At 36.0% G+C, this 23,153-nt stretch overlaps 4 protein-coding genes and 1 long non-coding RNA gene across 7 annotated transcripts; 3 read left to right on the plus strand and 2 right to left on the minus strand.

The window, feature by feature from the left end:
- The first annotated feature begins 3,288 nt into the window (after positions 1-3,288).
- LOC140961385 (inositol-tetrakisphosphate 1-kinase 3-like) lies at positions 3,289-8,505 on the plus strand. Of its 2 annotated transcripts, XM_073419875.1 has the most exons (10): positions 3,289-3,710; positions 4,473-4,550; positions 4,668-4,700; positions 6,100-6,220; positions 6,751-6,843; positions 6,997-7,104; positions 7,199-7,375; positions 7,587-7,642; positions 7,766-7,850; positions 8,049-8,505. In XM_073419875.1, the coding sequence occupies exons 1-10, from the start codon at positions 3,513-3,515 to the stop codon at positions 8,117-8,119; spliced, it is 1,020 nt and encodes a 339-aa protein (XP_073275976.1). In that variant the 5' UTR covers positions 3,289-3,512; the 3' UTR covers positions 8,120-8,505. The 2 variants fall into 2 exon arrangements, with proteins under 2 accessions (XP_073275976.1, XP_073275977.1); XM_073419876.1 differs by lacking the exons at positions 3,289-3,710; positions 4,473-4,550; positions 4,668-4,700 and adding an exon at positions 4,787-5,209.
- A 1,543-nt stretch (positions 8,506-10,048) lies between these two features.
- LOC140961058 (large ribosomal subunit protein cL38) lies at positions 10,049-10,366 on the minus strand. The gene has a single exon (XM_073419377.1). It carries the CDS (start codon positions 10,364-10,366, stop codon positions 10,049-10,051), a length of 318 nt encoding a protein of 105 aa, XP_073275478.1.
- Positions 10,367-12,359: 1,993 nt separating this feature from the next.
- LOC140961877 (growth-regulating factor 1-like) lies at positions 12,360-15,046 on the minus strand. 2 transcript variants are annotated; one of them, XM_073420636.1, is made up of 5 exons: positions 14,843-15,046; positions 14,471-14,801; positions 14,043-14,216; positions 13,629-13,950; positions 12,360-13,259 (listed from the first exon to the last, which is right to left on the minus strand). In XM_073420636.1, the coding sequence occupies exons 2-5, from the start codon at positions 14,766-14,768 to the stop codon at positions 12,611-12,613; spliced, it is 1,443 nt and encodes a 480-aa protein (XP_073276737.1). In that variant the 5' UTR covers positions 14,769-14,801; positions 14,843-15,046; the 3' UTR covers positions 12,360-12,610. The 2 variants fall into 2 exon arrangements, with proteins under 2 accessions (XP_073276737.1, XP_073276736.1); XM_073420635.1 differs by having other exon boundaries at positions 14,471-15,046.
- A 6,073-nt stretch (positions 15,047-21,119) lies between these two features.
- LOC140961059 (uncharacterized) lies at positions 21,120-21,773 on the plus strand. Its single transcript, XM_073419378.1, has 4 exons — positions 21,120-21,191; positions 21,272-21,324; positions 21,406-21,472; positions 21,653-21,773. Exons 1-4 carry the CDS (start codon positions 21,136-21,138, stop codon positions 21,771-21,773), a joined length of 297 nt encoding a protein of 98 aa, XP_073275479.1. The 5' UTR covers positions 21,120-21,135.
- Positions 21,774-21,856: 83 nt separating this feature from the next.
- On the plus strand, positions 21,857-22,263 carry LOC140961256 (uncharacterized). Its single transcript, XR_012172321.1, has 3 exons — positions 21,857-21,911; positions 21,996-22,064; positions 22,162-22,263. It is a non-coding gene; the product is annotated as an uncharacterized lncRNA (long non-coding RNA).
- Positions 22,264-23,153: the final 890 nt, after the last annotated feature.

The following is a 23,153-nucleotide window of genomic DNA, read 5'->3' on the forward strand; positions in this document are numbered from 1 at the left end:
TATATAATACTAAAATTTTATGAGCTTAAATCTTGTCATCATTATCAGTTTCGGACATACATTTATTGATGGTTAGTCTATTTTATGTGCGCCATTTCTTTTTCGGAGATCTCTATGAGAAAAATAAATAATTTCTAACAGGTTTGTCTTGATTAAATTGACACAAAATTATTTTATTTAGATAGATAAATGTTAGTAGATATCTACTACCACGTTAGACGCACCAAAACGTGTCAAATTCAATCAATGCAGAATGGAAACAAAAAGTCTCCACAATTTCATTTGTTTTAAATGTGACCGAAGATCTGCCAAATGATACAAAGACAAAATGTTCATTTCAATTTTGGGTATGTATCTTGGGACGTGACGTGTGATATTTTTAGTCATGTATCTTTCATTGAATCGAGATTACTAGTAATTACTTAGTTCCATGTCAAATCACGAACGAATGCAGCTGTTTAACCAAATTCGGGTATAACAAATTTTCTCTTCTTGTTTTGTTGTATGATGTTATAAGTATAGATATTTGTTTTGGAAAATTAAATATTCATATCATCAAATCGATAAATCTTGATTTAAAATATAAGAAAGTCAAAATGAAATATTTTCATCTATCCAATGTAAATTGGAAGAGCTATTGAATGCTTTATGAACAAAAAAATGTGCCACAGTATTGGTCTAGCGATGCATATACTTGATCGACACAAAATGATTCGCTAAGAACATAGAATTAGTTTCAAGAGCCAATACACCCACAGAACCAGATTCTATATCTGGGTTGAGAACTACAAGAACCGCTTCTTTGGAGTATGATATATACAAACATAAGATACTCCCACCTGTAGACACATATCCATACCACAACGTATACAAAATTTAATTTATGTACATGCATCACGTACCAAAACTTATTAATGTTTATAGAAGCTTGACTATGGTTTTTTTGGAACCGTAAATTGAAATTAGAACAGTTTCTCAAAAACTGTAAATAAACCGGTTTTTTCGGTTTCGATTCCAAACCTGAAATGAGGTATTACGGTCCCGTTCTAATTCATAAAAATAAGTAACTGGAACCTCGTGAAACCATAACCAGAAGATTATATCAATTAATTAACGTTTAAAGTTTTAAATTGTTGAACATTAACTATATTTGGTAAGCCTTTTTCTTAATTCTAAAGTTGTCATTTCACACATTCAGCTCTAATATATATTTATTTTTGTAAAGTATGCTTAAATTTTCATATTTTATGATTGTAAAAAATTTATCTTATTGATATCTAATTTCATATTTAATTATGTAAAATATCATTACTGAATCAAAACTTTACACAAAATATGTGAACATGTATATATATAATTTATAAAACTAAACTCCATAATTTATATAAATTAAAATAAGAAGTTTATATTAAATAATATTTTATCAAATAATTAAATTTAATTAGTTTGATTATGTTGTTGGATTATATATTAGGTTGTGTGTGTTAATAAGCTTTCCATGTGTGAATGAAAATTGGGGAAATGATGGGTTTGTCCCACATAGAGAAATCAAGGTAGTATAGAAGAGCTTATATTGTGTTAAACTTTATGAAAGTGTAAGTCAAGTTTTTTTCCAGTTCAAATCGGGCCGATGATTTACGTCATCAGCTTGCATAAATAGATGATGTGTCTGCCAAACTTGAAAACACACCAAAAATCCACTTTCTCCCTTGTTATTGCTTCTCTTCCTCCGTGTCCCGCTATGAAGTTCATGTCGAATCTGTCCGTTGACAAGTACACACATAAAATCAAAATAATGTTTTCACGTTCTTCATTTCTTACTCATAAACATTCATACTATCATTTATAAAAAAATTAAACATATCTCTTGAATTTTCATAAACCTCATGATTTCATAGTTAAAATAATTTTCATCAAAAGAAATACTTAGACCATAATGCATTACATATAATTAGCGATCTACGTATGTCATTCTCTACGTTTTCGAAGACATTTCATGCATCATACATAAAAGACAACACTTACACCCTTACATGCATGCTATAGGACATAATTGAACAACAAAAACATGAAAAACATTTGTCATACCCACACTATCGGGTATGCTTGCGTGCCTCTGCGCGTGGGTCTCTTTGGTGCGGGTTGCCCAACCCCCACGCTGGTGGGCATGCACACATGCCTTCCCGCGTGGATTGTGCATAATTTTATGCGCGGACTCTGCGCATACCTAATATCCTTCCAAACACATACACTCACACAAAACATGATATCTCCATGAAATAGGCCTCAAATACGCATAAAAACATCTTTCTAAAAATGAAACCCTATGATTTTGACTACAAAAAGATATCAAAATATCCGTTGGAATTCATAAACTATAAATTTCAATGCTCACATCAAAATAAACATCAAAACACTTTTTTTCTAATCATATTCGAGAATTTTGACAAAAAAAACATATAAAAACCCTTATTCTAAATCAAAAATAGATTTTAACTTTTCGAACTATAAACCCAAACAAATGTTTCTAAATAGATTTTAACTTTTCGAACTACAAACCCAAACAAATGTTTCTAAATCGTTGAGAACATATTATGCTTCATAATACACATCATCATACGTTTTTCTTTCAAAAATATTTAGATTCCTTGCAAGAAAGCGTCACATAGTTAGAATACATGACTTGAAAAGATTGAATAAAATTTGTCTTTTTTTTGTTTTTGATACCTCATAGTTGGGCTCATATCAGATTTGGGTTCCATGGTCCATCCCCATCCAAGGTGAAAGGCTCGTCAAGGACCCAGGTACCCTCCTATAAATACCAGGTTTGAGCGTATGATTCATTCATTCACTATATTGTTTTTTAGCAGCACCCTTAGCTGCTCTCAACTTATATCCTCAGTCTTTGATTTTAGCGTCGGAGGGGCTACACCAGGACCGAGACATCTTCATGGCCCTTTCTAATGGTCTTATTCGTGATTTCAGGCTCAATGCAATTTCGAAACCTGCGTCTGGACTGGTGACACTTGTTGAAATCGGACCCTAAATTTTCCGTTAGTATCAGTTTTATTTTAATTACTATATTATGTTTTAGATATCGCTAATATTATTTTATTATATTATTTTCGACTTGGAAGGACAATATATTNATAAATAAATCAGATTTTATTATTGTGTGAAATAAATAATGAATTGGCGGTGCGTGGCTCCACGCGGTGCAACTCAGCCTTTCTAGCATCATTTTCCTCTCTACGCGTGTCGGCTCGTAGCTCTATATATATTTTCAATGAACCAGCTCAATTAATTGCCTTTTTTCTCTCTGATTTATGCGCCTCGTGCAAAGATATTCTCGAAAATATTCGATAATTAATTCATTTGGCGATATCAAATCTTAATTTCAAACAAAAAAACAGATAATTAAAGGCATTACTTTTCCTTTTTTGGAAATAGCAGATTGAATATCGTCTGAAATCGAACGGAATCTGAATATGTAAGTATAGACAGGGTTTGGGATGAGGATGATTGGTGAAATGGCGTGTCCTGAGGGAGGGGTAGAGGAACACGGAGAGGTGGAGGAACAGAAAATGCAGAGGAAGTATACGGCTTCGGCAGTTCCGACATTGAATGCGGTGGTGGTGGTGGGTTATGCTCTTACATCTAAGAAAATTAAGAGTTTTTTGCAGCCCAAGCTTGAACGTTTAGCAAGGCAAGTCAATTTCTTGAGTCATTTGGGATTGCTAATTATAAAACAAAATGAACGTTAATTTGCATTTTAATTTGAGTTTTTTTTTTGTTTTTTTTGTTTTTTTGGCTTTCTAAATTTTGATCTTGGTAATTATTGATTCGTTCGTTCCTGTTGAAAGAGACGTGATCTTTTGCATGTGTTCCCATAAAATATATGTTTCTGAGTTATCTTTATAGAGTACAGGTTTAAGTTATTTTGATCTGGTTTATGATTAAAGTTCACTGTGAGTTGGGTTTCTGAGTTTTAGGTGGTTTAATTTAATGAATGATATATGATGTAACTATTTGTGCTGATGTTGCTTCTGTTTTAAGTTTCTGAATGTTACTATTAGTGCGGATGTTGTTTATGGTTTTAAATTTCTGAATGTTTTGTTATTGGAAGTTCTTGTACAAATATCTTAAGCGGAAGATCCTATCTTTTGTCATTGGTATTGTTAAAACAGTGTGTAAACAATCTCAAATTTACCGAACTGATATTTTTTTATGTTTGGATAAAATGTCAGGTTTTACATCTTGATGGCAATTTTTTGTGGAGAAAATAAATAACTGTATTATATATTCTCTGTTTTTGGTTTGATGTCTCTAATCGATCGCCAGTGTAATGCATTTTTTCCCCTTAATTTTATCACATGGCACTATACTCACTTTCTTAACTGTTGTGGAATAGCTGAAACGCTGGATACATACTATCATTAGCTAACCATGTTTTGGTTTCAAAATGCAGGAAGAAAGGAATCCTATTTGTGGCTATCGACCCAAGTAGACCCCTATCGGATCAAGGTCCTTTCAACATTGTCTTGCATAAAGTGAGCTTTCCTATGAGCTTGTTTATTTTCGAATTGAAATTTTGCCATCATGCCTATTTTTCAGATTCTGTACATTCACTTTATCCATAAATCTTACATGCCTGAATTGTTGTGCAGTTATCAGGAAAGGAATGGCGGCACATACTTGAGGTTGGTTTCATAATGTGGTATTGTATTCTATATTTAGCTACTGTAGATACCTTCAAGAAATATCATAGATGGCCGCATTTAGCTATTTAGGCAACTTCATCGCAGACATGGATGATACAGATTGGACGCAAGTTGCCAGCGAGTCGCTGGCAGCCTGATGTTTTCGGCTTTAAGCTTATTATCTGAAAATTTTGCAGAGTGATTTGCTCTCTCCTCCATAGTAAATCATGACTTGATAATTGAGGTTGGAGCCTCAAGATTCCAGCTTTTAGAGAATGTTCTCCTTCAATGGAATATTTAGCTGATTTGCAGCAGGTTGACGCAAGTTGCCAGCTAGTAGCTGGCAGCCTGATGTCTTCGGCTTTAAGCTTATTATGTGAAAAATTTGCAGAGTAATTTGCTCTCTCCTCCATAGTAAATCCTGACTTGATAATTGAGGTTGGAGCCTCAAGATTCCAGCTTTTAGAGGATGTTCTCCTTCAATGGAATATTTAGCTGATTTGCAGCAGGTTGAGGATTCCTAGTTTTATCTTTTAAGTGATTGTTTTCTTCCAGGGTTACCAGTACTGGCTACAGCTTTTTAGGAGATATATAAACAATGTGTTTCTACAGTTTTATAGTCCTTTATTATTTTGTTGTTACGGGAATTTTTGAATTTAAATTCTTAATTATTTTATGCTACAAATTTTAGGTATTCGTATCTATTTCGCCAAAGCATCTGTGTTCTGGCTAAAAAATAATTTTCCCGAAATTTGGAGATGTTAACGGTTTTTTCATCGCTGTCATTTGTTTAAGTGTGATTATAATTCAATTGCGGAAACATGTTAACTTTTTGTTCAGTATCTTGGAATTTAGTCTGAACCAAATGGCTATATCTTTTGTTCCTGCACTAACGGAGAAAAAAGTTTGCACTGAATTTCTAGTCGCCTTGGAGGTTTACGAAAAAGAGACGAATGACATTTGGAAACATACTTTTTTATCTTCCCGCGTATATATCATCTTACATGGTCCCATTTTGTTTTAGCATATAATTTTTGTTGGATTTTTTTGTTTCTCATTTATGATTAATCAATACTCATAGGAGACCAAGCTAGCGCTTAAGCAAATAAACCCAGCTGAATCGTCGAGCCTCGCGAACTGAAGTATGGAAGAAAGTGTCGTGGCTATGAAAAATAAAGTGTTTGTAGCTATTATATTGTGCCTAACGTACTTACAAAAGATATAGTTTGCTAACTCACCTTGAATAAGCCTTCTTGATCTTCCAACTACTTTTTTAATAATAAAAAATTGTATAATATTTTTGGTTGCACGGGAAAAGTTCACCTTGTTTGAATATAAATGATCATATAAGCAGGTTGTGTTGGGCCGCCCCTCTAATCTTTATTTGTCTTTGCTGTAGGAGTACAGGCAGGCACATCCAGAGGTAACTGTTCTTGATCCTCCTGATGCCATCCAGCATGTTCACAATCGTCAGTCCATGCTTCAAGATGTCACTGACCTGAATCTTTCAGACCCCTATGGTAATTTTTACAGATTTTTGCTTTTTCTTTTGTGGCCTTCAATTTTTCCGTTCTTTTGGTTGAGGGGTAAGGAAATGGGCGTCAAAACAGAGTTTGATGGTTTTTTTGCGAACTTCTGGCCTTCATTAGAATTATAGCTGAGTTACGCAAATAGTTAGCATTTTTAAGTGTGAGACATGAGGAAGCAAGGCATGCAAACAGTGAAGAATCAAAGTAGTGGAAACTGTATCAAACAAGTTTTTGAACAGTGAACACATAATCGACCCCAGAGTCCTTTAGAGAGGTGATCATCCATATCTTCACTGAAAATATGTGAGAAAGTGTTGCTTTTCTTACTTCAGGTTTTTTAACATCCTTATAGTGGATAGTTTATGCAAATCTTTACCCATTCAAATTTTTCTGTTTAATTCTGTTTTGGAAAATCTTTACCCATTCAAATTTTTCTGTTTAATTCTGTTTTGGATTTTACATAATCCAGAACTGTCTCCTCGGCTAGAGCTTTATCTTAAGGTTTTTCATTTTGTTTTCAGGAACAGTTGATGTCCCTAAACAGTTAGTTATCAAGAAGGATCCATCATCCATTCCAGATGCAGTGAACAAGGCTGGTTTAAGGCTACCTATCGGTATGTTATAATGAGTTGTATCGGTTTTAACTTGTGCGTGAGCAATCATTTCATCAGCATCTTATTTAATTCATACTTTTGTGCAGTTTGGTTTCCATAATTGAAATCTAGTTATAATCTAGTTTATTTTATATCAATCAACACGTATTTCAGTGGCAAAGCCTTTGGTTGCAAAGTCTCATGAACTGTCGCTTGCCTATGATGAGAGCTCCCTCCAGAAGCTGGTACCCCCGCTTGTTTTGCAGGAATTTATTAATCATGGTGTGAGATCATAGTTCATTTTGTGGTTGCTTACATACTCAATGGTTTGGATGAGAAATTACATTGCATTAGTCTTTCCTATTCAATTTTTTAGGTGGTGTACTCTTCAAAGTTTATGTTGTTGGTGAAGCTATAAAAGTTGTTAGACGTTTCTCCTTGCCTGATGTTAGTAAGCGTGAATTGTCGAAGAATTTCGGTGTGTATCACTTTCCAAGGGTATCTTGTGCTGCTGCGTCTGCTGATGAAGCAGACTTAGACCCTGGTGTTGCAGGTAAGCATTTTCTCATTTGACCATTTGGGTGCCAAAATATGTTTCTTTCATGGATCTGTGAAACAGTCATCCTCTTTTTAACTTAATTGATAATTAATCATTGAATGAGTTAGCGACTATGTTCTTGCTTTGTTGCTGTTTTAAATCTACTTTTACCGAATCCTTTTTTGCTCAAAGATTACTCATCTTTAGCTTTACCTTCGTTCTGCAGAGCTTCCACCAGGCCCATTACTGGAGAGACTAGCCGGGGAGCTACGTCGCCGGCTGGTACTCCAATACACCCTTTCTTTTAAAGCAACATTGATGCAATTAACATTGGATTAATTTTTGAATATTCGTTGCTCTTGTTGGGATATTTTCTTAACAATATAGTCTTATAAATTTCGTAAGGGTCTTCACCTGTTCAACTTGGATATAATTCGGGAACATGGAACTCAAAACAGCTATTATGTGATCGACATCAACTATTTTCCAGGTATACCACAGTCGTGCGCACATCCTTCATAATCTTCTTGCTAACCAATGGTAGTCCAACTACGAGTTGAAGTAGTTTGATGACAATGAAGATTAATTTCAAAGTTGGAAATAATTTTTGGTGGCGGAAATATAGGTTAAGATATGTGCAGGGGGTTGCAACTTCTATGGTTCTTACATACTTATGTATCATTTGCAGGATATGGGAAAATGCCCGAATATGAGCATATATTTACGGATTTTCTTCTGGACTTGGTGCGAAGAAAATAGAAAGTTAAGGCTGGCCAAATGGGTGCAACTGCTGATTGAGCCCGTGGTTACAAAATGTGATGCATCAATAGAACTTGGGAATCAACTGGAGAGAAGGGACACTGGGAAGCGTGGTTCTTGTGTTGTGGCGCCACAAGTGCCTACTGTTGTGCATCCAAGGTGCAGAAATATGACTCAGATTCTTTGCGAAAAAAGTCCAGTTCTCGACGCTGTAAAACCATCCATTTTTGTTCGAAGATTTGTCACAATTCAAATGCAGTTTGATGTCCAGACAGAAGCATATGAAATTCAGAGGATGTTCTGCTGTTGATCTATTCTCTATGTAAAAGGTTCCTGAATCACAATCTTTTGATCTTTTCTCTTGGTAAAAAATTTTACTTGGTGAAGGCTTTATTTTATCCATTTCGAAGTTCGAATTCTAACTCAATCGAATTTAATTATCATGTTCTGTTTCAAATGTTTTGAATTGAAATTCTAACTCATCTAGTTTCTAGAATAGTGATAAAATGATATTAAAATTGAAATTCGTGTACGGTTCACGAGACATTGAACAAAATAGTTGGACTTGGAGCTCTGTTTTGGTTCAAAACATAATTCCATAAATATGTTCATGAGTAAGGTTGAAAAACAAAAAAAAATTTGTTGTTCCACATATTAATTTTATTTGATGATCTTTTAACAGATTTGACTCATATCAGAAGTATTAATCAAATATAGACCTAGTTAATATGTACTACCATCCATTCAGATCAAGTCTTACTAAAATCGCGGATTTCCTTTTCATATGTCCATAAACTTTCGTTTTTTTCCCTTTTTTCTTGTTTCAATATTTGTGCTCGAAGGCCATCGTTTCCATGTATTCGATCTCCTCTGCTCTTACTGTATCTACCCAAAAGAGAAGTTTTGCCATGTTTCCCAGAGAGGCGTGCTGGAGTAGAAGACTGCTTTATAACGAGCTTCCCTGTTTCCTATAATGATATTTTCAATCTTATAGCACATATTAACTCATATTTCTTTTTCGATCGTTTTAATTGTACTCATAATTCATTTGACAACTTTTTTAGTCGATGAAATCGTAAAACTATATATTTCATCCGCACTCCATTCGTTCCGCTCGTAACAACCTATTCATCTAAAATTATATATTTCATCCACACTCCATTCGTTCAGCTCGTAAAAACCTAATTAGTTCTCCGGATAAAAAACATTAGAGGGTCCGTATTCTTAACCCCATAATCTTTCGTAACAACCTAATTAATTCTCCGGATGAAAAACATTAGAGGGTCCGTCTTCTGAACCCAACACCTTACAATTAAATTGGATCGGATTTTGATGTTTCTTTCTTCTGCGATACCTCGAAGTTGAGGTGAGCGTGAAAACACATAAGAACCAAATAATACTTGAAAAACTTGTAAGGCTATTCGTTTGTATCTCAAGATTTACTTAAACAGTGTTGCTAAATTAGTTAAATTTAATATTCCAAGTCTAGTTTCTTTATAGATAGATAACATATGTAATATAGAGATAATAACCAATATTATAACATGACTAATATTATCAACATAACATGACTCTGTAGAATTTGAGCTGAATATCGAGGATTTATAATCATTTGTTGTCGACTAATTTATAAATCTTTTCCAGTTTCCTGCAGCATTTGGTTTTTCAGTTTGAAGAAAAAAAAAAGGAATTTGTTATACTTGTTTAGAAAAATTCGAAGTCCTAACTTTTAATCGAAAATTTACCCTAATTTTCTACAAATAAACAGAGAAAATTCTCCTATAGTTTAAGCAGGTAAAGCGATGGCGATGAGTAAAAAATGAACAAAAACTTGGTTGATCAGATCCAATAAAAAGGTCACATGGCAGATTCAATTGGACTTGACTCGAGCATCGATTAAAAAAAAAAAAGAGTCGCAGATAATTAGAATTACTCAGACGGAGCAGGCTGCGGCGGAGAAGCGGTGTCGCCGGAGACGGGAGTCCAATCGGGAGGGAGAGCAGGAAGCGGAGGGTAAACGGTGGGACCACGTCGTATATCCCAAGGCTGAGACTTTCGAGGACGCGTCTTCATGTGATGCTTGGTAGCCTTCTTCTGTGGCCTAGACGAGCACTCTACCACCGATCCGCAGCCGCCGTCAAACACCACTCTCGCGGGCGGTGGCAGTTGCTTGACGGGTACCACGCCGCCGCCGCGAAGGGGAAGGGGGACCTCCAATCGCGTACCGAATATGGCTGAGACTGACATTCTTTCGCGTGAGTTTTGGAAGCAGAGCAGGAAGATAAGAAGAGTAGCTGCTGCTTGGTTCGGGAAAACGTTGCCGTACAGTTTATTATCCACACCATCCTACGGTCAGCAAAATAACTTTTAAATTTATATGAATAAATTAATAATTAAATTTAAATGTTATAAATAAAGGGAAGTTGACGGAAAAATCCCCAATCAAAATATTTTTTTGGGTTCATTCCCTACCTACAAAATTGTGGTACTATGTCATACAAATTGTGGTATACTTCATGTGGAAATGTGGTACACTTCATGTGGAAATGTGATACTAAAAAAGTACCCAGGGACTGAACACAAAAAAAATCGACAGATGGGAACTGAAAGTCAATTTCCCGTATAAATAAATAGTTTCCGGTCACATTTTTATTGCTTCCTGATACTTTCCAAAATCTTCTTCGTTACCTGTAACTCATCGACACATATTTAATTATTACGTATCTTGTGAGACGATCTCAAAAATTTTTATTTGTAAGACGGGTCAACCCTACCGATATTCAAATAAAAATTAATACTTTTAGCATAAAAAGTAATACTTTTTCATAGATGACCCAAATAAGATATCTGTCTCACAAAAGACGACATGTGAGAGTTGAGAACATCTCATACAATTTTTTGCCTTTAATTAAATTAGTTAAATTCTAATTAAAAAAACCATCTTTAAAAACGAGCTGTCACTCCAAGAAACAATCCACAAATACGTCGTTTCTATATATTATAATACATTCAAAAAAATAATATTCAATATATTAATATTTTTTTAATAAGATAACAAGTTTTCTCGATTTCCATTTTGATTACAAGATTAACTATTTGTTTCATAAATTGTTGAGATGATATTAATTTACATTATATTCTCAAAATATTAGCGAAAAGAATGCAGAATTGGAAGCACGAGAGTGGAAAGGACCACACGAATTAAAGACTAAAGCAATTAAAAGAAGGATTTTGTAAAGCCTCGATTAAGATTCCATTAAAAAAAAAAAAGTTGCTCCATAATTTCTTTGTCGGCTGAAAGAGTTGACTCTAAATTCATATAAAAGTATATTACCTTCATTTATAATTTTTTTTAAAGAAAATTAATAAAGAAAACGTATGACTTTTTTTTTTTTTTTATTACAACACACGCGAGGGAAGAGATCGAATCTGAGAAGCCAGCTAATCTGGCGGGGTGGGAACCCAGGAAGCCAGCTAATCTGGCGGGGTGAGACCACTGAACTACAAGCCCGATCTCACATATGACTTATTTTGAATTTTGATATTTTAAGTAGTTTTTTTTTCTTTTGATATATTTTAATAAAGTGTTAAATGTGATGTAAAGTGAAACATGTCAATATTTTTTGATGATTGTCATGGCAGTATTTCCGAAGTAGCTTCAACATTTTGGGAAAATCAGACCAAATGTTAAAAAAAAATACTCAAGTTTGCGAGGACCAAAACCCAGTTTCAACAAGTTAATTAACAAAAAATTAGGTAACAAAATTGGCTTTTTTTATATAAAATAAAGTCAACAATTAATTTTCGGTCTTGAGTAGACGAGTTAACGCAGTAACCTAGAAAACATACTAACCAGTTAAATCGAAACACATGGACTAACACGATAATATGCAAATCGCAAACGAAAATCAAACTCATAATCATTAATCAAATATTTAACGATTCCACAAACTCATTTCTATCCAACAAACCAAGGTGGGATGGAATATCCCAATTTCGAGGCAGGATATACATCCGGGCTGGACCAGGGTGATGGCTACAGTTCAATTTTTGTGGACTTCGAAAAGAAATTTAAGCCACCAACCAAGTTTTTCAGTTCACGAAATATCAAGAAAGCTAGCGGGAATCACAACCCCACCAAGAATAGTTCTTTCAAGCGAGTATCTTACCTAAATTCCCCGAAAGCCAGCATGCTTCCTTCCAACCAACCTCAGATAAAAATGGTAACAAACACAATCTATCAAACAAAAATCATACAAATTCAACATTAAATAACCAAAAAAAATGAGGCAATTCAACGTCTCATTTCAAGATTCAGGTACAACTACAAGGACCATGATAACAAGGTAAAAAGGAAATATTACATTATCACAGATTAATTTCTCATATGCAACTTGTGCCAGGACGTGATCGCTTGTTTAGAGATGAGTACATCAGACCTGGAGACCAGGTACATCAAAGGTTTTCCTTTTCGGGTGGTGGGCTACTTCCTCAACTGCTGCTAGATAGTGATCCGAATGCTGATCGAGGGCTATTATCCTGGCTCTCTAAGAGGTCTAATGATTTGGCATTCTTGGATTCGAGAGAGCTGTTGTTTGTGGTATTCAATGCCTCTCCAAGGGGTCCCCCTTCCCACGATATCGGAATCCAGTTGGCTTGGATTCGCTTTTCTTCGGTACGAGGAGTACTAATCTTGCCAAAGCCTAAGCCCATTCGGTTAGCTTGAAGCTCATTCTTCGATGGAGACAAAGTAGGAGACACGAAGTCTGAGGTCACAACTGGGATAGAAATCGAGAGCTGTGTTCCATCTGGTTGAAGATCAAGGTGATCAGGCCAGGAAAAGGTAGAACGCTGTTCTGAACTGTCTTTCGGCCAGTTATTTATGAACTGTTGAAGCGGATTTTTAGATTTGTTTTCTTGATCTTTGATGTCGTCTGAAGTACTGTGGTTTCCACATTTGACAATTGGCGAACCCCTGTCTAAAGGGTTGAGTAAAGAGTCTGAAGAGACTAATCCGAACTCTGATGGAGGAGAGGATTCGTCGAACCGGTTTTCCTTAAGATCTGTTCCTGAAGTTGCCATGGAGAGGATGGTCGTACGTCGATTCACCCCTTTCGTATTATCCTTCTGAGGAACACATCTGAGAGTAAAAATAATTGGAGGTGTTACAGAGTTATGATATCTACAAAGTTGTGACGGCGCATTGTCAAATCTTTTGGATCCTACATTCTATGGCAGCACAAGTTACAATAGAATGAAAGTTAAGAAGCAACAATTGCTTCCATTACTATGTATGATTGTCGATATGACACCACGATCAAAACATAATGCTTAGATGTCTGCACAGTTTAAATAAAAAATTTGAGTTTAATGCTTACCACCGGATTTGTGCGACGGACTTCTTTTTCGTTTAACAAGTGAGTTAAAGTGAATATGTTTTTTTCCTAAGCAACGGAAAGTTCCTCAATCCTAGCTGTGGTCATACACAATAAGAAACCTTGGAGCTCACCTGTTAACATTGATACTGGGTATTCCGAGCTCCAAGCTGTGGACTTCTTGGCTGTGTGAGAGGCGGAGAGCGTTGGATGCAGAGCCGGCAGGAACCGCTGGCGCAGGCTTTGAGGAATCGTTGGGTGCCACGGAGGAATGGCCGGATTGGCCTTCCACAGGCTTTCTTGAACGGTGGCGGCCTCTGTTCATATGCCGTTCACAGTATTTCTGGTCAGCAACGGCATCCCTGGCGCACCGCCATTTCTTCCCATCCGTCCTACGGCACCGCCCCGGCTCAGGATCAGTGCTGGAGAATCCCAGATGAAAGCCACCCCTTCCAACTGCCCAATTTTCAATCAAGAAACCATTTCACAACTAAATTAAAACATCACATTTTCTAAACAGTTGGGAAAAAGCAGAAAATTTTACTCACAAGCACTGGGTTTAAAGCCAGAAAAGGGAGAAAAACCAGCAGATTCCAAAGCTTTTCTGATGGGATTCAGAAGACAAGAAGGTACAGGAACATTTGCAGTGATATATTTGTAGATCAAAGCTTGGTGTTCTAGCTCAATCCATTGTGATGGAGTAAGAAAAGAGCCTCTCACACCTGCAAAAACCATTCAGAAGAATGAGTAATGAAAATGTTGGCAAAAAAATACTTTTTCTTGGGTAAAAAATCTCCTAAAATTTCGAGAAAACGGAAGCATTTTGGGGGCGCATCTGTTCTTTCCACCCACATGACAAGACCATTTAACCAGAACAGCAAAAACAAATCTTTGCCACTGTTGACAAAAGTCGCAAATTCTTTACTCTTCTTACTCACCCCATTTTTGCACAAATTTCAGATGAGCTTGCACTGACCTGTGTTCTTGCTAAAGGGACTTGATATACTTTGAAGATAAGGCCAAGTTACAGCCTGTGAATTTGGGGAAGAGAAACTGAGCATTTGCTGCTGCCCTTCAAAGAAATTGCCGCTATTAGAAGTTTCGTTCAATTTAAACTCCCTGAAGACATCTTCATTTAATGTCCTCTCTTGCTTTACAAATCCAGATCCACACCATTTAAGCTTTTTCGACTCGGCGCCATTTGCTGAAGCGAAGCTGCTATTTTTAATGTTCGAGTACGCCAAGTTATCTAATCTTGTAACACCAAAATCCATTAAGAAACGCAGCAACCAGCTGGATTTCGTTCACTCAGTTAAAAAAGGAGTAAAGGGTTAGCAAAAATGGCGACCATAGATTCGTTCGTTGGATAAAAGGCCATATTTTGAGCTCGGAAATGTTGCTCCATTTTTGGCCAAGCAGAGTTGGAAAAGGGACGTATTAGAGGGAGAGACACCAAGGGAAGAAAGGGCTACTGTCTGTAAGGTTTGTGGCAAACTCCATGGCTGCCTCTGTCGAGTTTTTATACTCTGGACTTTTTATATCATGCATATATAAATATTGGTGTATGTATATATTTTCTTATTTAAATACATATTAATTTATATAAACGATATTTCCCAATCATATAAGCAATACTGTTGGGCAGTGTATTGCTGGGCAGTGTTACAATAATTTAACCAGTTATTTGTCATAATATTTATTTATTTATTTATAATAATAATATTATATTAATAAATAATATTATTAGTATGTTATTATTATCAAAAAACAATATTATATTTATCATCTTATCTAATTTCAATTCATCGTCAAAAAAATTATTATTATATTAATCTAATAAAATATTATATTAACTATTATTTTTTATTTATTTATTAATATTATATTTTATCATTTTATCTAAATTTAATCAATCAAGTCAAAAAAATTATTATTATATTAATCTAATAAAATATTATATTAACTATTATTTTTTATTTATTTATTAATATTATATTTTATCATTTTATCTAAATTTAATCAATCAAGTCAAAAAAATTATTATTATATTAATCTAATAAAATATTATATTAACTATTATTTTTTTATTTATTATATTAAATTATTGATCTAAATATTGTTATTCAATTTTTAAATTCAAACAATGTATTTGGATAGTATATTTTTTCTTTCATATTAAGTTTTACTCGTCTAATATCTCGTAAAATTGGAGGGTTGAGTTCACTGCCAATAGTAATAGTTTTTTTAAAATAATAAAATTTTACGAAGCTGATTAATTTTTTTATTGATTTTATAAAATTTCATGAAGTTGTAAATTTTTTTTTTATAAACTCTTATGGATTTATTTTGTAAAACTTTATATTATATATATTCATAAAAAAGTTCACATATTTCAATGAAATTTGTATATGAAAAATTATTTATATCTGAAAATAAAAAATAAATACATTTAAATATATTTAATTAATATCATTTTATAAATTTTTTTACGAGATTAGGACATCAATTACAATATGTCTATTTTATTGGAACCCTCCCGCAAAGCCTTATTCACAGCATGTCTTCTCTTATAATCTCTTTCAACCTTGGCGGATGATCATTGTTGGTACTGATGATCATTGTTGGTACTCCAGCATTTGTCATATTCAAGGGTTGTTGATGTCAACAAACCGGTTGCTCTGTTTAACTCTTTATAGATATGATTTATTCTGACTTCTCACGTTTTAGCGAGTAAGTTATAATATTTGGATATCAAATTGAACGAAGACGAACATAATGTCCTTTTACTATGAAATCATTGTAGGAAGAAATGATATTGGAGGAAAAAACCAATTCTCTATTCCATTGAGAAACCCACGTACATATACTAGAGAACAAAAAACAACTAGACCACTATTCAAGGAAGATACAACAAACCTAAACTCCCGAGCTATAAACATGGAAGGCTAGTAAATAAGTTACAACAAACTTCACAAAACTAGCTAACAGAAATGGGTTATCCACACTCCCCCTCAAGATTGATTGTAGATGTTAAGTAAATCAAGCTTGCTACACATTTCTTGAAATTTAGCTCGATGAAGTGCCTTAGTAAGAATGTCAGCAACTTGGAGCTTTGATGGGATGTAGTTCATTGAGATTTCCTTTCCTTCAATCTTCTCACTGATGAAATGACGGTCGATTTCTATGTGCTTAGTACGATCATGTTGAACTGGGTCCTTTGATATGCTAATTGATGCCTGGTTATCACACAGCAAGCGTACCGGACCATTCATATTAATTTTAAGATCTTCTAGGAGTTTCCTTAACCAAATTCCTTCACAGACACCACTAGCTAAAGCTCGGAGTTCAGCTTCTGCACTACTTCGTGCTACGACACTTTGCTTCTACTCCGCCATGTCACCAAATTCCCCCATACAAACGTGCACATCCCCGAAGTTGATCTCCTGTCACTCACTGAACCAGCCCAGTCTGCGTCCGTGTAAACATCAATTGTTCGCATCTGTGACTTTTTGAAGAATAAGCCAATACCGGGTGTGCCCTTTAAGTACCTGAGGATCATCATGACTGCTTCCATGTGAGAAGTTGAGGGATTGTTCATGAATCGACTAACCATGCTAACTGCGAATCCAATGTCTGGTCTAGTGTGTGCTAGATAAATTAGCTTCCCAACTAAACGTTGATATCTCCCTCTGTCTACAGACTTTTCTGAAGTTCTGACTTGTAATTTGATGTTGGGATCCATAGGAGTTGTAGCCGGCTTACAATTAGTCATACATGTCTCTTTGAGTAGGTCCAGAGTATACTTTCTCTGTGAAACTGTGATTCCTTTACTTGATCGAGCCAGTTCCATGCCAAGGAAGTACTTCATCTGGCCGAGGTCCTTCATTTCAAACAATGAGCTGAGAGTGTTTTTGAGTTCTTTTATGCCTTCCAAGTTATCTCCGGTGATCACAATATCATCCACATACACGCTGAGAATGGTACACTTTCCATTTGTTGTATGTTTTGTGAATAACGTATGATCGGCATAGCTTTGAGTGAAACCATCCTGTTTGAGAGCTCGAGAGAATTTATCAAACCATGCTCTAGGAGATTGCTTGAGACCATATAATGACTTCTTCAACCTGCATACTTTGTTCCTGTTCGATTCATCGCAAAAACCTGGTGGAATCTGCATATAAACTTCTTCCTCGAGGTCACCATTGAGGAAGGCGTTTTTTATGTCAAACTGGAAGAGGGGCCAATCTAGGTTAGCAGCCAGTGAGAGAAGTACACGTACCGTATTGAATTTGGCTACAGGTGCAAAGGTTTCACTGTAATCTTCCCCATATGCCTGTGTATATCCTTTTGCAACAAGTCTGGATTTGAGCCTATCGATTGATCCATCCGGACGGTGTTTGATAGTGAACAGCCACTTACAACCAACGGCTCGTTTTCCACGGGGCAAATCTGTGATCTCCCAGGTGCCATTACTTTCAAGAGCTCTAATCTCCTCATGTGTGGCCTTCTTCCACTCGGGTATCTCTAGGGCTTCTTCAACTGAACGAGGTATCGTTACGTTGTCCAGCTGTGATAGGAATGCTTTGAAGTTGGATGACAGGTTCCCATAATAGATATAGTCACTGAGTTGGTATGGGCCACATGACCGGGTTGGTTTCCTCAGGGCTATAGGCACATTCAAGTCAGTTTGCTCATTATCAGGAGTGACAACATTAGATGAGTTACCTGGTGAATCATCTTGCACCTGTGAATCAGGACTTGGTTCCTGTGACTCATGGATGTGTGTCTGTGGTTCCTTATGGATATTGGCATGATGATCTGGGCTTGGCTGCACATGAGTGTGAGGTGGGGTTGAAGTGGAACTAGATGAAGTGTGTATGGTGTTGAGTGTGGTCGGATCTGGATTGAAATACATCCACGACTGAGACTGAGATTCACTAGAGTTCTCCCCCTGAATCGAAGTGGAAGTGAAATATGGGTTGTGTTCCATGAACGTCACATCCATTGTGGTATAATATTTGCGGAGAGAGGGTGAAAAACATTTATACCCTTTTTGGGTTGCCGAGTAGCCTAGGAAGACACATTTGATGGATTTTGGGTCTAGTTTAGTCTGACCATATTGATGTACAAAGGCAGCGCACCCAAATACTTTGAGTGGGATGGTGGTGATTAGTCTAGTTGAAGGGTATGTTTTCAGAAGAGTTTGACACGGAGACTGAAATTTTAAGACTCGTGATGGCATGCGGTTTATAAGAAAAGTGGCAGTTAAAACAGCATCACCCCAGAAGTGTTTGGGAACATTGGTGGTAAACATGAGTGAGCGTGCAACTTCGAGTAGGTGTCTGTTTTTCCTTTCCGCAATACCATTTTGCTGGGGGGTTTGGGTACATGAACTAGTGTGGACTATGCCGTGTGTTTTAAAATAACAGCCTAGTTGATCATTAAAGAATTCACCAGCATTATCTGTATGAAAGATGTTGATATTTGCCTGGAATTGGGTTTGTATCATAACATGGAAATTTTTGAACAATTGGCAGGCTTCAGACTTGTCTTTCATAAGGTACACCCAGCTAAGACGAGTGTGATCATCGACGAACAGTAGGAACCACCGAGTTCTATTGAGATTAGAGACCCGGGATGGTCCCCATACATCGCAATGGATCATAGAAAAAGGATGGGATGGAGTGTATGGTCTAGGATAATATGAACTTCGTGTATGCTTGGCAAATTGACATATCTCACATGAAAAATGCTTTGCCTTTTTATTAATGAACAATGATGGATATAAGTGCTCAAGATACATAAAGTTAGGGTGTCCTAGACGATAATGATGAAACATAATCTCACTATCTTTATTAACTGGAAAGTGAAAAGAACTAGCAAAGCACGGCATAGTTGGTCTGGCTGTAATGCATGGAACGAGTGGTTTTTGATTACTTTTGAGTAGATATAGGCCACCACGTAGCTCAGCACATCCAATCATCATCCCCGAGTCCTGATCCTGAAAAGAACATGAGCGAGAAGTAAAGGTTGTTAGGCAATTAGAATCACGATTAAGCTTTCCAACTGACAGTAAATTGCACTTAAGTTGTGGTATGTGTAAAACAGATTTGAGCTCAAGTGAGTTGGATACGGGCACTGTTCCCATGCCTACAACACTCGATTGTGATCCATCTGCAATGGTCACCGACATATTTCTATTGCATGGAGTGTAGGTGTTGAACAGTGCTTTATTACCCGTCATATGATCCGATGCTCCTGAATCTATTATCCACGACGAGTGATCAGCTGTAGCATGTAGGGCCAGAGATTGATTACCTTGTTGTGCAACATTCCCGGAGTTAGGATTGGGAGGTACTGAGCTCGGTACACCAGCCTTGATGGAGATAGCCTTGTTAATAAGGGTCTGGATTACCTCTAGCTGATCTTGATTTAACATGCTTGAGGTCACTGCATTCCCCTGTGGAGTCTGATCAGTTTGGTTTCGTGGCTTCCAATCTAGTGGTTTGCCATGGATCTTCCAGCAAGTATCCCGAGTATGTCCTGGCTTTCGGCAGTGTTCACAATAAGGGCGAGGTTTTCTGGTCTTGCTCTCGCTGGAGGCTTTTGCAGCATTAGCCTGTATGTCTGAGGTTGAGGATAGAGCTGACATGTCTGAGGTTGAGCCCCCTGAAGTGTTTGAGGGACATCCCATCATCACCTTTCTTCGACTTTCTTCATGGCGGATCATGGAGAATGATTCTCTCAGTGTTGGTAGTGGTTTAATGCTGAGTACTCGACCACGTACCTCGTCAAGTTCTTTGTTGAGTCCAGATAAGAACTTGAATACTCTCTTGGTTTCGGTTACCTTGTTGAAGAGTTGTTTGTCATCTGAGCACGTCCAGTTGTGTTTCTCGTACAAATCAATCTTCTGCCACATACGTGTCAGTTGGCTATAAAACTGTGTGACATTTTTATCCCCCTGTTGAAGTTCATACACCAAGCTTTCAGTTTCGAATAGCTCAGATGTATTGTCAGAACTCGAATAGGTTGACCGAGCCTCGTCCCAGATATCTGCTGCTGTGCGACACATCAAGAAATCTTCACTGATCTCTTGATTCATCGAGCTGATGAGCCAAGTCTTTACCATGCTGTCTGTAGCCTTCCATTCCTTATGAGAAGGGTCATCGAGTTTTGGCTCTTTGGTTCCACCATTAAGGTATTCTTCTTTGCTTCGTCCGCAGATGAACATCAACACAGATTGAGACCACTGTATGTAATTGTGGCCTGTGAGTTTGTGGTGTGTGATTTGGGGAATATATTGTTCGGAATTTTGGGACGATTGAGGTGATGGTAGTGTGCTTATGGCTGGCATTGATGGCAGCTCAAGTGTTTGATCGGTTTTCTCCATTACAGCTCTGATACCATGTAGGAAGAAATGATATTGGAGGAAAAAACCAATTCTCTATTCCATTGAGAAACCCACGTACATATACTAGAGAACAAAAAACAACTAGACCACTATTCAAGGAAGATACAACAAACCTAAACTCCCGAGCTATAAACATGGAAGGCTAGTAAATAAGTTACAACAAACTTCACAAAACTAGCTAACAGAAATGGGTTATCCACAAGGATCTCATAAAAATTGCCGATCTTGGTATGGCCCGTGAGATTGATTCTCACCCTCTATTCACAGATTATGTCACAACACGCTGGTGAGTAGTAGTTGCCGTTCTCTGATGTCAATAACTTGATATTTTGCTTGCCACTCAACCTGGTTTTATATATCTTGCAGGTATCGGGCCCCTGAAGTTCTACTTGGTTCTCCAACTTACGGTCCGCCAGTCGGTACGTATACGTACGACACAAATTAGTTGATGATAACTTTGTTTTCTCCTCGTGACATTATATTTTCTTTCTACTTGGTAGACATGTGGGCTATGGGTACTATAATGGCTGAACTGTTTACTCTTCGCCCTTTGTTTCCGGGCTCAAGGTACGTGCATTCGTCGTCCTCCTTTGAAGATAATGGTGTGCTAGCTCGTTGGAACATATTTTCTTGTCTGGTTTGCATCGAGAGAATTCATGATTTACCTCTGAATCATTCATTACTCAGCATTATGTTCTCCTTTTATTTTAATTTGGGTTTTTCAAAACAATGAATATTTTAATGCAGTGAAGCAGACCAACTTCATAAAATAAGTTGCGTAATAGGGAGTCCGATTAAGAATGAATGGCCGGAGGGCCTTGAACTCGCCAAAGCCATGAATTACAAATTTCCGCAGGTGAGTGTTTGATTTGCTCCCTAACAGTACTATTTTTATGAACTATACGTATTTTTTTAAATTTTTTTTTATATATATTAGGTTTCTGGTATCGACCACTTTTCAGCATCGATACCAGGCGTTAGCAAGGACGCAATTGATCTTATTAAAGTAAGGCAAACATTTTTGATATGATCATATTTGTTTTTAAGATTATATTTCTCAATCTCACAAGTTTTTTCCTGCTAAATATAGTCTCTTTGTTCTTGGGATCCATCCAAGAGACCTACGGCGATAGAAGCTCTTAGACACCCTTTTTTCCAGGTTTTGTTTTTAAAAATTTTATCCTAAAAACTATTTAAATTCTAAATCAAAATTAACCAAGTTTGATATATTCGATCTCTACAATATTATATTGCAGAGTTGCTGCTTCGTCCGACCATTTTTAAGCTATTCAGATGTCCTTCAAAGTTCACCTCGTCCGAGTATTGAAGAACGCCACATTATCATGGTGTAGGCGGTTTTGGAATAGACTTGTCAGATTTAATTATTATGATTTGGATAGAATTAACAATGTTTATAGTCTATGTTTTTGTCTTTAAAAATAGAATTAGATTATCTAGAAAAATTTTGTAATTCAATTCGTGGAGAGTTAAATCATGAATTGTAATATATTGTCTTTATTAATTGATTGGAATTTGCATAGAAAAATGATTATTTAAATGTAGAAATTATAAAACAGAGTCAACTTAGCAACAAGTGTTTGCAACATTGAAAATGACAATAACTTATAAAAATAAAATCTTGTGTGTATATATACATATAATACGTATATATAGAAAAACAATTGATGAAGAAAGCATAAGATTAATAATTATGACTTTCTAGAACATTGGTAAATGATTATTTAAAAAAAACAAGTGGAGATTAAAGTTTCTATCTATAATGGTCCTAATTAAGAAACTTCTTTCATTATATAAAGTCCATTTTAATACGCAGACATCATAAATTCATTGGCAAAGGTATTGAGATTTTATTCTTTCTACGTTAGTTTCTCACCATAGTTTCGCGTGCACCTTTCCAAATATTTCTCGAACTGCATCGAATCCATTGATCATTGCCAGCAGAAAACGGCCAAGATTGTAGCAAGTTTTATGAATCTAGAACTTGTTTTTAATTACCTAAATCTCACACGATGTAGCTCTCTTATGTCATCAACAAGTTAAGAATTTTGAATAATTATTTATATGACTTAATATGAACTTGATTTGATATTCATTTATACTTTGTCGAACAAGTTAAGAATTTTGAGTAAATGGATTTGAAATGCATCCATCAATCCAATATAACATAAGATTATTAAAATCCAACGTAAACCCAAATCTATTATATATATATATATATATATATATA

The sequence above is a fragment of the Primulina huaijiensis genome, chromosome 16 (assembly GCF_012295235.1).
Source record: "Primulina huaijiensis isolate GDHJ02 chromosome 16, ASM1229523v2, whole genome shotgun sequence".
Lineage (NCBI taxonomy): Eukaryota > Viridiplantae > Streptophyta > Magnoliopsida > Lamiales > Gesneriaceae > Primulina > Primulina huaijiensis.

Bases quoted from the DNA above. Each gene is read 5' to 3' on its own strand.
- LOC140961385 (XM_073419875.1), top strand. From the start codon at position 3,513: ATGAGGATGATTGGTGAAATGGCGTGTCCTGAGGGAGGGGTAGAGGAA. The intron at 7,376-7,586 runs GTAAGCATTTTC...TTCGTTCTGCAG, and splicing joins CTTAGACCCTGGTGTTGCAG to AGCTTCCACCAGGCCCATTA. The intron at 7,643-7,765 runs GTACTCCAATAC...AAATTTCGTAAG, and splicing joins GGGAGCTACGTCGCCGGCTG to GGTCTTCACCTGTTCAACTT.
- LOC140961877 (XM_073420636.1), bottom strand. From the start codon at position 14,768: ATGGATTTTGGTGTTACAAGATTAGATAACTTGGCGTACTCGAACATT. The intron at 13,951-14,042 runs GTGAGTAAAATT...AAAATTGGGCAG, and splicing joins TGGCTTTAAACCCAGTGCTT to TTGGAAGGGGTGGCTTTCAT. The intron at 13,260-13,628 runs GTGAGCTCCAAG...TTTTACTCTCAG, and splicing joins CCCAGTATCAATGTTAACAG to ATGTGTTCCTCAGAAGGATA.
- LOC140961058 (XM_073419377.1), bottom strand. From the start codon at position 10,366: ATGTCAGTCTCAGCCATATTCGGTACGCGATTGGAGGTCCCCCTTCCC.
- LOC140961059 (XM_073419378.1), top strand. From the start codon at position 21,136: ATGGCCCGTGAGATTGATTCTCACCCTCTATTCACAGATTATGTCACA. The intron at 21,325-21,405 runs GTACGTATACGT...TCTACTTGGTAG, and splicing joins AACTTACGGTCCGCCAGTCG to ACATGTGGGCTATGGGTACT. The intron at 21,473-21,652 runs GTACGTGCATTC...ATTTTAATGCAG, and splicing joins CCTTTGTTTCCGGGCTCAAG to TGAAGCAGACCAACTTCATA.